This window comes from Arachis hypogaea, chromosome 1 (genome assembly GCF_003086295.3).
Source record: "Arachis hypogaea cultivar Tifrunner chromosome 1, arahy.Tifrunner.gnm2.J5K5, whole genome shotgun sequence".
Classification (NCBI taxonomy): domain Eukaryota; kingdom Viridiplantae; phylum Streptophyta; class Magnoliopsida; order Fabales; family Fabaceae; genus Arachis; species Arachis hypogaea.
Genome location: NC_092036.1, coordinates 5,972,766 through 5,988,643, shown reverse-complemented (window position 1 = coordinate 5,988,643; position 15,878 = coordinate 5,972,766). Strand labels below are relative to the sequence as shown.

General features: G+C 34.9%; 1 protein-coding gene across 1 annotated transcript; it reads left to right on the top strand.

Annotated features, from left to right (window-relative positions):
• The first annotated feature begins 11,677 nt into the window (after positions 1-11,677).
• LOC112794165 (zinc finger CCCH domain-containing protein 66-like) lies at positions 11,678-15,042 on the top strand. The gene has a single exon (XM_025836309.3). The coding sequence runs from the start codon at positions 12,016-12,018 to the stop codon at positions 13,744-13,746; it is 1,731 nt and encodes a 576-aa protein (XP_025692094.1). The 5' UTR covers positions 11,678-12,015; the 3' UTR covers positions 13,747-15,042.
• The last annotated feature ends 836 nt before the right edge of the window (positions 15,043-15,878 follow it).

The window sequence follows — 15,878 nt, the reverse complement described above, 5'->3', positions numbered from 1 at the left end:
TTTTGAATAGAACAATAATAATGAAATTTTTGAAGAAAACCCCTTATGAACTTTGGAAAGGCTACCCACCAAACTTAGATTACTTGCACATCTTTGGATGCAAATGTTTTGTTTTAAATAACAAGGATAATTTGGGTAAATTTGATCCAAAGGCGTATGAGTGTTTGTTTATAGGATATCCCACAACTAGTAAAGCGTATAGGGTTTATCATCAAGATGCTAGGATTATTGAGGAGTCCATACATGTTACATTCTGTGATACTAACTTGGTGCAAAGCATTTTGGAAGATTGTGATATAGGAAATCCAGCTCAAAAGGAGGATGAATCTGCTCAAAATCATGGAAAAGAAAATTCTGGACAAGATGAACCAGAAACTGCAAATGCTGAAAATTCAAGAGGCAATTCCATTTTGTCTCATGAATCTGAAGGAAATCCTACAGCCAGCAGCACCCAGAATCCCTTGGTGACTGAATCTGCCTCCAAATCCACCAGACCTCGTGAGTGGAGATTCTTGAAGAATTATCCTGAGGAATTCGTCATTGGGGATGTCTCTCATGGAGTGCAAACAAGGTCTTCCACTAGAAAAGCAAATGAAGGTTCCAACATTGCCCTTATATCACAAATAGAGCCTCAAAACGTTAAGGAAGCACTTAGTGACCCATCTTGGGTTAAAGCTATGGAGGATGAGCTTCTTGAGTTTGAAAAGAACCAAGTATGGACTTTGGTTCCAAGGCCAAGTGGAAAGAAAGTGACCGGCACCAAGTGGATATTTAGGAACAAGTTGGGAGAAGATGGTAGCATTGCAAGAAACAAGGCAAGGCTAGTTGCTCAAGGATATGACCAAGAAGAAGGAATAGACTTTGATGAATCCTTCGCTCCTATTGCCCGAATGGAAGCCATAAGACTTCTCTTAGCTTATGCTGCATTTTGTGATTTTAAATTATATCAAATGGATGTGAAATGTACATTTTTGAATGGTGTGATAGATAGAGAAGTATATGTGGAGCAGCCTCCTGGTTTTGAAAATAAAGAATATTCTAATCATGTTTTCAAATTATCTAAAGCTCTCTATGGTTTAAGACAAGCTCCTAGAGCTTGGTATGAGAGACTTAGCTCTTTTCTTTTGAAAAATGGTTTTCAAAGAGGCACCACTGACACAACTCTATTTATCAAGAACTCTAATGATTCTTTTATTCTAGTCCAAATATATGTTAATGACATTATTTTTGGATCGGCTAATGAATCCCTTTGTTCTGAATTTGGAAAACTCATGACAAGCGAATTTGACATGAGTATGATGGGTGAACTTAATTTTTCCTTGGGCTGCAAATTAAACAAACTAAAAATGGTATTTTCATTCATCAAGAAAAGTATGCCAAGGAATTAGTTAAGAAATTTGGTATGAAAAATGCCAAACCCATGGGAACTCCCATGCATCCTAGTTCTAAATTAGATAAGGGAGAAACCGAGAAAGATGTTGATGAGACTAGGTATAGATGGATGATTGGCTCTCTTATGTACTTAACTTCCTCTAGACCCGATATTGTGCAAAGTGTTGGATTGTGTTCTAGGTTCCAATCCAAACCTAAAGAGTCACATCTTTCTGCAGTTAAAAGGATCATTAGATATGTTCATGGCACATCCAATTTTGGTCTATGGTATCCTAAGATTGATGATTTTTCTGCAGTTGGTTATTGTGATGCAGATTTTGCCGGTGATAGAGTTGATAGAAGGAGCATTTCTGGTTTATGTTGCTTCCTTGGAAAGTCCTTAAATGTTTGGTCAAGTAAGAAGCAACCAACTGTGGCCTTATCCACTATAGAGGCTGAGTATATAGCTGCTTCTTCTTGCTGTTCTCAGCTTTTATGGTTAAAAACACAGCTTGCTGATTACAAATTAGAGGCTGAAAATATTCCCTTGATGTGTGATAATATGAGTGCCATTAATATTTCTAAAAATCCAGTCTTGCACTCTAGGACTAAACATATTGAAGTGAAATTTCACTCAATAAGAGAACATATCCAAAAGGGGGATATTTGCATTCAATTTGTTAAATCAGAGGAGCAATTGGCAGATATTTTTACAAAACCATTAGTTGAGGATAGATTCTGTATGCTTAGGACTTGTCTAGGAATTCTGAGTTATGATTCTTTATTTGAAAAATGCTGATGTACTTGCTTGAGCTTTTTGTCTCATGAACAGGTATGAGACAATTCTAGGTAGGTGATGAACGCTTCCTTCAAGTTAGTGCGTTCTGGGCTTACTTCAAGTGGACCAACCTCAAATCAGATCTGAGTAGTCCTGTATATTACACAGAAATCCAAACCACATCTGGGCCCAATATGAATGTTACATTCTTGCTTACTTGATTTTTGATGGCTTGTGTGCTTAAGTCTTCCTTAAAAGTTTTTTTTTGTGTGGCCCGAAAAGGTTTTCAAGCTAACTCAATTTTTGTTTTGATCCAAAAAGGGTTTCAGTCTAATTTTGTTGTCTTTCAAAATTTAAAATTTAATTCCCTGTTTTTTATTAAATCAAATAAAATCTTTCTTGAATGAGGTCATGTCATTTCAACTCTTTTCAAAAGATGATGCAGTTGCATGGCTTGGAAATCCACTTTTGGGAACGGTTACCAACACTCTCTCTCTTCCCTTCATAACTTCTCCTCAAACCTTTCAGTTTCTTCCCACTCTCTTTACTGCTTGTCTTCCATCAAAAGCCTAAATATTACCAAATGAGGACGAAAACCCTGGCTACAAGACCTCCTCGTAAGAAAATATTCAAGCGCTCCACCAAACCTGCAACTCGCTCCCAAGACCGAACCTTTACGCCTTCACCCTCTCCTCCTACCTCTCCTCCTCACTCTAGTCCCATGGCCCGAACCAGAACCACACCAAGGATCCCTGTCTCAGCCAAGCCGACGCCACCGCCAAAGGCCACACCTTCCAAGCCTGGCTCCTCAAAACCTGGTTCTGCAAAGCCATCCTCATCCAAAGGGAAGCGTCCGGCGACGGAGGAACCTGTTCCCGAGCCACCACAACCCAGGGCAAGGTCAGTTCCTGTGCGATCACAGAGTGGTAAAACTGGAGTTCCTCTCAAATCAGTTAGTGAACCTGACATTGGGCCATTTGATCACAAAGCTCACTTTTTGACCTCTCATTCGAACTATAACCCTTATAGATTCAAATCTGCCATGAACAATGATTTTTATGAAGGGGTTATTCAGTATCGTACCCTGTGTCCTTCTTTTCTAGCTGATCTGCAATCTTTGAAAAGAAAAGGTTTTCTTTTTGTTGATAACTTAACTTTTCTGGACTGGAATCATCTTTTTGATATCAAAAAGCCTGTTTATCCTTTGTTGGTCAAAGAATTTTATGCCAATATGGCTTATCATGAAGGCACTGCTCACTCATATGTAAAGGACCGAGATATAGTTTTAAACAATGAGACTATCAGTGATGCTTTGAAGTATACTGATGTTGGGCCTTGTGCTTACACTTCAGTTAAGTGGGATGAAGGAGTTGGTGTTTCATACAATGATGCCCTGGCTAGTATCTGTGAACATGTCTCCTTAATTGATGGCATTACACCCACTCACAAAGCCCTAGGATATGAACGTGCTCAGTTGCACCGAATGGTCAACCACATTATACTTCCTCAAAGTGGTTCATATCAAAGGGTTTCATACACTGACACTCTTGTTTTATATGCCCTTCTCACCAAAACTGAAATTTTATTTGCATATTTGATGGTTAGATACATGTTTGATTCTGTTAGAAGTGAAAAGGACAAAGCTCTTCCTTATGGCATGTTTCTAACATGTATTTTTGAGTATTTTGGTGTTGATTTGACCAATGAGAAATATGAAAATAGACATTCATATCTAAAGAGAGGTGGTGCAGTGAAACAGCAAAAAGGACCTACTCGATCTGAAATAGTGATTTTGGATGATGAAGATGAAGAGTACAATCCAGAGGACTCTCCTCCTCCTTCCACCGAGGGCACCTCAGTCTCTACCGGAAAGAAATCCATTCTGCTGAATGTTGTCTAGGACGTTGTTCAGGAGTTTGTCTCCCAATTCAACCACCTGATTGCTATGAGCAAGGAGCAAAGGAAGCTAGCAAGCAAACATGAAAATTTCCTAAGAAAATCAAGGGATAGAGTGGCGGTTTTCATGACATACATTGATAACCTTCAACAGGATGAAGATCCAGCCACTGATGTTGAAGAAGAAGCTAACTCAGAGGGAAATGAGTCTGATGCCTAGTATTTGTCTCATGAAAACTATTGATGCAGCTTTATTTTTTTGCCTGATACACTCTGTTTTATTTTGCTACTGCTTGATTTTTTTTGGATGACTGTAATAACTTTGAATACTGATGCACTTATGGTTGTTTAGTAAGTTATTTTAACTGTGCACTAACCTTTCTTGCAGGTTTTAGAGTACTATTTTTTGTTGCTTGGTACCTATTGTCCACCCTTGGTGACAAAAGGGGGAGTAAAAGCAATAGCGTTTGCAATAATTTTTTATTTTAGCAAAGTTTTTTTTAAGTAGTTTTTAGCTGTTTTTGGGTATGATTTCACTTGTTGATGATTTTAGCTTGGTTTTAGCTTAATGTATGTTGGGCTGACTATATAGTGTTGTTTGCTTGATATCCCTTAGCCAAGAAAATTGTGTACAACTCTATATTGTGTTATCTTTAAGTACAATGTAAAACAGGAATAAAGAAGAAAGTATAAATCCAGGGGGAGCTAATCTTGAAAAGGAAAGGGGGAGCAACACTAAAGCAAGAAACATCAAAGGGAAGTTCTCTAATTTTTTCAAAATTTAATTCCTCCGATCATTGCTTGAATCATGTTTGTCATCAAGGGGGAGATTGTTGAGTTAAGAAATTAATTAATAGAATTAATGATGACAAACATTTGATTAGTGGGCAAAACACACAATTAGTTTTTTGATTATCTTTGATTAGTGATGCAGGCTAAAAACAAGTGTTGCAGCAGTCCAATATCAAACAAATGAAATATGCTAATGGGCTGAATGGTAAGCAAAAATAAAGACAAGCCCAAATCATTCATCTCAAGCAAAAACTCTTCAAAGAAGCAAAGCATGGCACCAACGGGCTGAACTTGAGAAGAACCTGATCCAAGCCCGAATTGATTTTCAATTCCTACCATATTGCTCCAACCAAAGTAACGTTCCTCTCATCTCAAATCAAGTCAAATCAAATCTTCAGAAAAGTAAGAAAGAGAAAGAGCTTCTTCACCAAGCAAAACACCAAAGAAGCAAGAGAGAGAAAGGCTAAGCTTGACACACAGAAATCTAATCAGAAAATCCAAACCAAATCAAGCTTAGGTTAAAGGTAATCCATCTCATCTTGCTTGCATCAAATCTTTTTCTCTTCTCCCCAACTCTCTGCTCTATCCGAAAATGACATTTAAGCGAAAGTTGTTCTCTACCCTATTCTGCTTCACATCTACGGTCACAAGTGATACTTGGGGACCAAGTAGTCTTTCAATGGCTAAGATCAAGTTGGCCATGAGAAGATTTCTATGGTTACTGCTTTGTGGCTTTCGGTCAAGATGAGGAAGTCAGAGGGAAAGTTTCTACTCTGGGGATTAAGGTGAAAAAGTGAATCTGTGGGTTGGTGAAGCTCAAGGCTCAAGGTGTTGACCTTGGAAGAAGAACCAAGCAACATGCAAGGAGATAAAAAGAAGCTTGCTGTTCATTCAGAGGCAAGGAGAGAAACCAGAGAGTGAGAGCAGTGTTCAGTTAAGAAGTTCATCTACTTGGATAATGCTTTCTTTCAAAGAAGCATTCGTCCAATACTGAATAACTGCATCTGAGGTTTGCGAATCTGATTTTGCACATAGCAAAGAGGCTGCTGATGAAGTCAATCTCCTTCATGTTTTACTGATTATAATGTACTTTTCTATGTTTATCTTTCTGTAATTTCTGTGAGAAAAGGCATTGTGAGAAAACTCAAGTAAAAGCCATGAGTTGAAAAAGGCTGAGTGAAACACTTGAGGTAAGTAAAAGCCTAGAGTTATTTTCTGATTTCTTTAGGTTGGTTAAGTGTCTTATATCTTGTACCTTTTGGTACCCCTTCTTAGTTGGGTTAGCACTAAAAATGAATAGTTAGGTGTTAGCATAGCCAATGTCAAGTTAGGTTAGAACTTGAGAGTGAAATTGGTGTATGTAATACTGTTAACTATAGTAAAATTCTTTCATAGTTGTGGAGGAGACTGGATGTAGGTTGCATAGCACAAGGCAACCGAACCAGGATACACGCTGGTGTTCAATCTTTTTCTCTTCTCTGCTGTGTTCTGTTTTCTGAATTTCATGAGACAAAAATAAATTGTCTCATAAATTTCCGCTGCTGAGTTCAAATAGAATCAGAATTGTAACTTCGTTTAAAAGGGTCGTAACAGCAACCAGTTAAAAAAGGCATAGATTCAAGCCCCCTTCTCTAAGCCTACCATAACCTTCAAAGTATAATGATTAAATTAAATAAAACTCTACAAAAATAAAGAAATGAGTTAGTTTATTGAGTCATTAGTTTATTATAATAATAGTAAGAAAATAGAGTTTGATAGATATACCATATTTTAAAGGATAATTAACCAAGCTAAAAAATTAAAAAATATATGTACTTTGTTCTTTTCTAGTTTTGATTAGTAATAAAAATAATATATTTTGTATTATCAAATTGTCAAAAAATATTACTAGATATAATTGATAAATTTATTATGACTAATTTGTCACCTGCTTCACGTTGGATTTATAGAATCACAAATTAATGAATATTTTAATCTTTACAAAATAATTATTTAATTATTATTCTAATTTGATCACATAAATAATAATTATATTTTTAATTGAAATGAGACTTTGTTAGCACCAAAAAAGATCTGGATAATACTAAATTACTGATGTAGAGGCTTAAAAAAAGAACTTAGATACGAGATAGATTTAGATCTTTTAAATTTTAAATTTTATTTTAAAAAATAAAATAAAATTTTTTATTATTAAATATTTTTTTAATATTTTTTTTAAATTTCACCTATAAAATAAATAATGATAGATCATACTTTATCCTCTAAAATAAAATTTAAAATTTCAAATCTTACTCGATAATGTCTCCTTATATAAAAAGGGACCTTAACCTGCTATAAGAGGGGCAAGCTCCCCTCAAGGTATTAGCTACTATGTCTTAAAGAAATTTTTAGTAGATTAATTATTTTGTTGTTCTTGATCATTTTATTAAATTTATAAATTTTTATATATTTTTTAATTATTTTTTATATTATTTTTTAATTTATAATTAATTTTTTTATAAAAAATATTGAAATTAACATAATATTACTTCTAAAAAATTTAATTAAATTCTTAATTGTGATTATTTTTAATTCACGAAAATATATTTTGTTAATTCTAATATTTGTTATACTCACAAGAATTTAATTACAAAATTAAAAACAGTAATATAAAAATTTAATTAAAAAATTATAAAATTTAATTATAAATTTAATAAAATTATAAAAACTAATAAAATAATTAAATTTATTTTAATCTAATTTTACAGTATTTTTTATTTATTTGTCTATATCTTTCAAAAAAAAAAGGTCAATCTCAATCAATAATTAATGATTGGACCACGGCTAAGCAAATTCATTTACTCTTTTTTTTTTGAATTTTTTTTATCTATTTTGACTTTTTTTTTCCTTCCAACATCATAATTTCATTCATCATCATCACTAGTCATCTGCTGCTACTCTCGACTGTCCACCTTTAATCTAAAATTTTATTCTTTAAATTCTGAATTATAAATCCTAAATTTTAAATTTTAAATTCTAAATTTTAAATTTATTTTATTTTATTTTATTTTTAAATTATTGTTTTCATTTGAAATTTGGATTTTTTAATTTAAATATTTTTTTATGATCATTTCTTTTTAATTATTAACTCATTTTAAAATTATTTAGTTGAATTAATATCGACATACTAGACGTTTTCTTTTAACATATTATGTTGTATGAGTAGAATTTTAATCTATATTTTAATTGAGATTTTTTTAAAAGATAATAGTGATATTTTATTCAATAGAAAAATAAATACAATATTTAAAAGTTAGGATAAGAGAAGTAAAAAAAATTCTCAAATATTCACGACAGGTGAAATTATAAAAAAAAAACGCAAAAACAAATAGAAAAAGAAATCTTAGAGCATTATACATAAGGCAAAATAGATAACTCTAGATAACTCCAGATAATTTCAGGTTTAACTTAAGCGATGTTATTAATACTTTTTTCGGTGGCTTCTGGACATACTCGAATACTCACCGACACCTCTCCTTCTAAATATTCTAAGTTATAATCAAAATTAGTTGAGATCTATGAGAGCTTTTTTCATGAAATCCAGTTTGTAACACCAAATTCCTCCGCCACTTGAAAAACAAGGAATATTTAGGGTCTGGAATGAGATTAGCCAAAGGACTCTTCTTCTACGTTAGATTTATATCTCCATAAAAAAAAAGACAGTGCATGAGTAATTCTGGTGTAAAATTGCAGATTAGACAAGTTGTCAGAGTGGATGAAAACTGCTGATGGATGAGAAGGAGAACGAGAAGTTTACTATGGAGAATTTTTCACGAAAAAAAACAAAATCTTGTGAAGAATTTTCAACTCTAATAAATGGCTCCAAACTGGCTCTATTGCATGAAGTTCAGACAGAATTCAATGAAAGTATGATAAAATTGATAAACAATCTTGTACCTTAGTGCAACATCATATATTTTTGCCCTGTTCCTCACCCATTGAATTGTGTCTTTACCTTTTTCTGGGATTAGGGAGAGAATTCGCTGAGTAATTTTCTGAAAAAAATATTAGATTTGAGATTAGTGCTTGGTTTCACTATTTATTTGACAAAAACAGGTCTTTCACCTATAACAGATGGTAACTATCTAATAGCAGTGCCGCAGATAGTGGAACAATGAAGGAGTAAGGAGGAGGGAGCTATGGTTCACTGAAGATTCGGATATCACCAGAACTTACTTTCTAACTAATGTCTTTTTCTACAACTCGCCTCCCTTCAAGAATATTTTGCCAATCCCAATAAGGTAAGTTTCTTACTTAGCTTCTATTGTAAGGATATAATTAAATCTAAAGTATTTACCTTTAAGTATTCTAAAAAAAAGAGCTAGATTGAGTCACGATTTTTCAGCACTATTTATCCAAAATAGTAAGGTTTTGAGCCCTAAGATATTTGAAACAAAGCCCATTTTTTTTAGGCTTAGTCACCTTATCCCAACTAATCCACACCATTCACATTTCAAAACCTTACTACCCTCACCAGAACTGGGTTAGAATATTATAAATTTTATTTAGTAAGATATCCGAAAGATTAAAACATGACAAGGTGTATATTGGTATGACTTCACCAACTGTTTGCAGTAATACCTGTCTTCCTCCATTAGATAACAACCACTTTTTTCATCTTTGTGCCCTTTTGAGGACCTTATCTTTGATTGAATTGAAGGTGGCTTAGCTTTCTTAAAGCTATTGGTAAGAAAAGATAGACATAAATATTTATCCTGGGTGCCTATGTGAGAAATATTCAACTAGACTATTAGGGAGGTTCTAATCGGCAATGGAGTGTCATTACTAAAAAATAAGGCCGATTTATTAAGATTAACCTTTTACCCACTGAAATTCTCATAAAATTTCAAAAATTTTAGAATAGAGACACAACTATTTTTCGAGATTTTACCTAATAGAATGGAATCATTAGTGAATAGCAAGTGATTTATAGTTAGACATCTTCTATTTATCTGAATTTTTCAAATGATACTGTTTTGCTCTACTTTGTATAACAAGAAAGAAAGTCCTTCTACACATAATAAAAAAAGAAAAGGAATAGAGGACCTTGACAAATGTCTCTATTTAGTTTAGAAAAACCATAGAATTGACGTTCTAGAATAACAGAGTAAAAAACGGTTATCATCAATTCACGAATTCAGTTGATAAATCTCGATTCAAATCCCAACTTCTTTATAATAAACCATAAAAAATGCCACTCCACCTTGTCAGGCTGTACTCATATCAAATTTGAGCGTCATTTCTTATTCCAAGCCTCATTTTTTTTTTGTTTAAGATAGTGCATATATTCGTGTGCTATAAAAATGTTATCAGAAATAAGTCTACCTTTTAAGAATACACTTTGAGTAGGACTAATTACCTTATTCATATGTTTTTGGAATCTGTGGATCAACATCTTCGAAATAATTTTGTAGACAATAGAAGATAAACTAATGAGCCTAATCTAAATCATATCACTCACATTTGGGATTTTTAGCACTAGACAAATATTAGTGTGGTTAAAATTTTTTAAAATTCTACTTCCAACAACAAAATTTTTTAAAATTTGAAACATATTTTCTTTCATTATATTCCAATAAAATTAAAAAAATTTAATTGTTATACCATTTTTTCTTAATATATGTTGACAGTGAATATTAAAAGTAACTTTTGTTTACCTTTTCTATAGAAATACATGATTGAAATAAATGATTTTTAGTATTACTCCGTTACTACTTATATAATCCCTGTAAATCCCAAAGAATTATATAGAAATAAAAGAAGACCAAAATATAAGTTTTTTTTTATAAAAATTGCAATTGAATAATATTAGAATCCATTTATTTCAATCATATAAATTATTCGTTTATTTCAATCATGTAAAATATAATTTTTTAATGTTTATCTTATAATTGAAGCAACACTAACTAACTTTTTATATTTCTTTCGTTAAAAATATTTACTTCTTAGTTTTTCCCAAAAAAATATAACGATGACGACGATGACATTGATAACGACCATGACGATGACAAGAATATAATGATGATATAGAATACTATAATAATTTAAACATCATTTAAATGAGATATGATTTTGTGAATTTTATTATAATTTTATTTAAAAATATTATTTATACATTAAAATTAATTATTATGTATTTATATATATATGTTTAATTTATTTTTAATATATATTTTATATTTTAATATATATTTAATATGATAGAATTTTATTTGAAGTCACATTTATTTAATAGATAAATGACATAAGTGATTCATAAAATTATATAATATTACATAAAAGTATTATTTATATAATAAAATCAATTATTAAAATTAATAATTATATATTTACATATAAATATAAATATATATAAAATTTAATTTTTTATATATATTTTATATTTTAATATATATTTTATATTAATAACTATTTTAGTGTATATTTAATATAATTGAATATTATATGTTATACATTATACAAACTAAAAGTACTCAAAAGTCAATATAGGGGTAGCTCTCTTTGGTTATTATATATACGCGTTAATACGACTTTAGGTTAAAAATTGTTTCGTTTATCTCCTAAGTCCTAAGCCCTATGTGAAAACATGAAAAATAAAAACAAGGGTATATCTGACCAGTGCCAAATGTTATTTATTTATTTTTAAAAAATTCCAGCTTTTTTATGTTGGGACCATGCATGGAGAGCACATTGTTACTATGCAGGAAATAACCAAAATCGTACTGTGAAACAACAGTATGCTCTATCTTTTTCACTGTCAAACATAACAACATAACTAGGAACAGGTTGGTTTTGCAACAGTTCTTCGGTGTATGTTTATTTTTAGAATTTTCTCGTTAGAACGTTGAAACATTTATCATGAAAATTACAAAACAAATACTCGTTGGCTTGTTGCAAATCATCGTCGTGAGTTGCCAAATTACATTTTACAATTCACAAAACGGCTACAAACATCTCTCTTTCCTCTAGAGCATCATCTTAATTGGTTTTTTTTGTTGTACTGAATCAGAATCTAATAACAGTCTCATACGCTTTAAAATTCAGAAAATCCTGTCCCTTTCTTTCATGTCACATTGAAGCAAGCCTGTTCTATCAGCTCTGATTTTCTTACAGATTCTGTCAAGAAAATCAGACACACAATGGAATCCAAGATTAATAATAAGACTTGTCAAGAAGGGTTGCACCACAGAATCTCTGCATTGCTTGAATTTTCAGCCTCAGATGATGTAACAGCGTTCAAGGAAGCTATTGAGAAAGAGGGCCATAACGTTGGTGAGATTGGATTATGGTATGGTAGGAGAATTGGAACAAAGGAAGTTGGATATGAAGAGAGAACCCCTCTTATGATTGCTGCAACGTTTGGCAGCAAGAATGTCTTGTCTTACATTCTCAAAACAGGCAAAGCTGATGTCAACAAATCTTGCGGCTCGGATTCAGCCACGGCGCTCCACTGCGCCGTGGACGGAGCCTCCCCAGCCTCCGCCCAAATTATTAAGTTGTTGCTTGATTCTTCAGCGAATCCTAACGCCGTGGATGCCAGAGGCAACCGGTGCTATGACTTGGCTGTCTCCATGCCCTCCATCTACAATACAAGAAAGAAGGCCGTACAATCGGTTCTAGAAGGGGCGAACAATGTATACAAGAAGGAGGCAACATCGATTGGAATATCATCAAGCTTGAACGAGAGAGGCAAGGTAGCTGCTGGTACGGCAGAGTTTCCGGTGTCTCCTCGGTATAAAGAGTTTCCGGTGGACCACTCGCTACCGGACATAAAGAACGGTATATATAGCACGGACGAGTTTAGAATGTATACCTTCAAAGTGAAACCATGTTCGAGGGCGTATTCACACGATTGGACAGAGTGTCCTTTCGCGCATCCTGGCGAGAATGCCAAGAGGCGCGACCCGAGGAAATACCAGTACAGCTGCGTTCCCTGTCCGGAGTTCCGGAAAGGGAGCTGCAGCAAAGGAGATTCCTGCGAATACGCGCATGGAATCTTCGAGTGCTGGCTTCACCCGGCTCAATACAGAACAAGGCTGTGCAAGGACGAGATGGCATGTACTAGAAGAGTGTGTTTCTTCGCGCACAAGCCAGAAGAATTACGTCCTCTGTATGCTTGTTCTGGCTCTGCATTGCCTTCTCCCACGTCTTATTCGCCAGGTGGCGCTAATTCATTGGACCTTTGTTCATCCTTATCGTCACCAGATGGTGGTGGATCTGGATCTTCACCGGTGTGGCAAACTCCTCAAGCTAAGCTTCCCAAAGGCAGGCTAAACCTAGCCCTCAGCGCTAGAGATGTTAATCTTGACATCCAGTCGATCGGCCTTGAAAGCCGGCGACTGATGCAAAAGCTTATGATGGAAGAGATGGTTTCATCAGCATTATCTCCCAATTCTTCCACCTGGAGAAACTCGTTGCCTACGAGTCCGTCTTTCGGTTCTCCGGTTCCCTCTCCGACTAATATTTGGGGAAGTGCTTCCAGCTATTCTCCTTCACCTTCAAAAGTCATTGGATCGCCGGCGGCATACGGCCTGGATCTTTCCGGTGGTGGCGTCTCTTTGCGGAGTCCGAGCGAGATTCCTTCTCCTTCGAAAAACTCCATAGGCATGGAATCGTCGCCGTCTACCTTGTTTGGTTGGGGTTCCCCGGATGGAAAATTAGATTGGTCCATTCGCAGAGATGAGTTGAACAAAATGCACAAGTCAAATTCTTTCGCCTTTCGAAGCACTGCTAATCTTGTTACGACTCCGGAGCTGGCGGAGGATGCTATTGATGAACTAGATGTGTCTTGGGTTAGTTCTCTTGTGAAGGATTCTTCGAGCAACAACTACTCCACCATGTTAACACATGAACAGTTTAATGTCATGTAATTCTTGCTCGGAGCATACATATATGCTACCATATAAATATGTAACACTCAAATAAAACAAAATTTATTCACTCAACGTATTTCATATGTTTTTATTAGGACATTACTATGTTTAGGTGATCCTTTGGACAATAATATTTTGAATTTGTATGCATTTTGAAAGGCTTATTTAGAAGGGGGGAAAACGTTTTTTTTTTTTTTTAAGTATTGTTATATCGAAATTGTATATGTTGATCACTCTAGAACATTTAATAGTTAAGTTTAATAAATAAAATTTTTTTTTGGTGTCTAAACAAGGAAAGAAACAAAGCAAAAACTATCCTAAATCCGAGCGGATGATTCGTTGAAGATCAACACAAGGCTCAGACCAAATAACATGATTAGAGTTATTCTTGGCACTATATTTAGCCATCCAATCCGCAGCTCTATTTGCTTCTCGGGACACCCATTCAACGTGAACAAGCCAAGGACGAGATAAAAGCTCCTGAATCTTGTGAACCAAATCTGTTACTTCAGATGAATACCCACTTGTAAGCTCATGCATGATGGGCAGAATGTCAAGGCAATCCGTTTCACATATAATATCCCTCAAACCGCAATCCCAAGCTAAAACCAGCCCCCTCCAAGCAGCAAATAATTCACATCTGATTATAGACCAAGGGGGAATGCTTCCAGAGCAGCCCGAGATCCAATCTCCCTTAGAATCTCTAATAATACACCCAAATCCCGCTAAATTTGAATCCATATACAAGCTTGCATCACAATTAACTTTAAAACTATTACCTACCGGTGGTTCCCAACACAGGCAATTTCGGAGAGACCTAAAGGCATTGCTTCGATTCCTGTAAACCTGTAAGTCCTTGGCGGTAATTCTGGCCAAGGCAACAACCTTGTGGTCTGTCCAAGGGTTGTCAGTATTGAATATGTCATTGCACCTATGTCTCCATACCCACCAAAGTCCTGCACCAAAGGACGCCTCATTGTTAGCCAAGGCCTTCCGAAACCACTCTTCAAGAGCAGTACCAGTCGTCGAGTCCAGGATACTAGGATCCAACATATACCAAATTGCCTTTGATCGTTCACAGTCTCTAAGGCAATGCTCCATAGTCTCCTGCGCCTTGTTACATCTCTTACACATATCTGAAGAAGCTAAATGCCGCTTGAATCGAAAGGTCTCAGTTGGTAGAGCATCATGTAAGCCAAGCCACATAGTAAATTTGAACTTCTCTGGAATGTTTGTGTTCCACAACCAGTTCCAATTACTATTGGCATTCCAATTTAATGCTTTCTTTAATAACCATCTGTAACCCTCCCTTGCACTATACTTTTTTGATGCTGCAGGCCACCACTCCCACTGTGGCTCCAACTCAGTCGAACTAGGATATCTCAGACCACAAATAAACTGCTTAATCTCATGCGGAATAGGCGTGGTAAGACTATCAACCTCCCAAGACACCCCTTTCCACAAGTCAGCCACCATGAAATCTGATTCAGAAATATGTACATAAGGAACAAGGTTGCAAAGTTTACCAAAAGGAGTCCACTCATCATACCAAACTGATTTGTGGACATCTCCAATATTCCAATGAAGCCCTTCCTTGAGATGCTCATAGGCACTAACAATGTTCTTCCAGGTAGCCGATGAAGAATTTCTACTGTTTCCGTTCATACCAGATTGATTCCTGAGATATTTATGCTTCAAAACCTGCACCCATAACTTCTCACTATTGTTTAGACAATCCCATACCAACTTTCCCAAAAGCGCCATGTTAGCACAGGAAGTATCCCTAATACCCAATCCTCCTGCCTTTTTAGGAGTTATGGCGACCTCCCACCTGACCAGAGGCAGCCCTTTTCCAGTCGCTTGGCCTTTCCACAAGAACTGTCTCATTAAGGAATCAATTTTATTACATGCATACTTCGGGAGAAGAGAAATTTGCATTTCATAAACTGGGATAGAGGTCATAACCGATTTAACAAGACAAAGCCTCCCTGCCTTATTTAGTAGGCGTCCTTTCCAACTGGAGAGCTTTCTCGAAATTTTTTCAATAACCTCCTGAGCCGTCTTCCTGGAAGCTCTGGCATGACCGATGTTAATTCCCAGATATTTACCCAAATCATTGCAGAAACGGA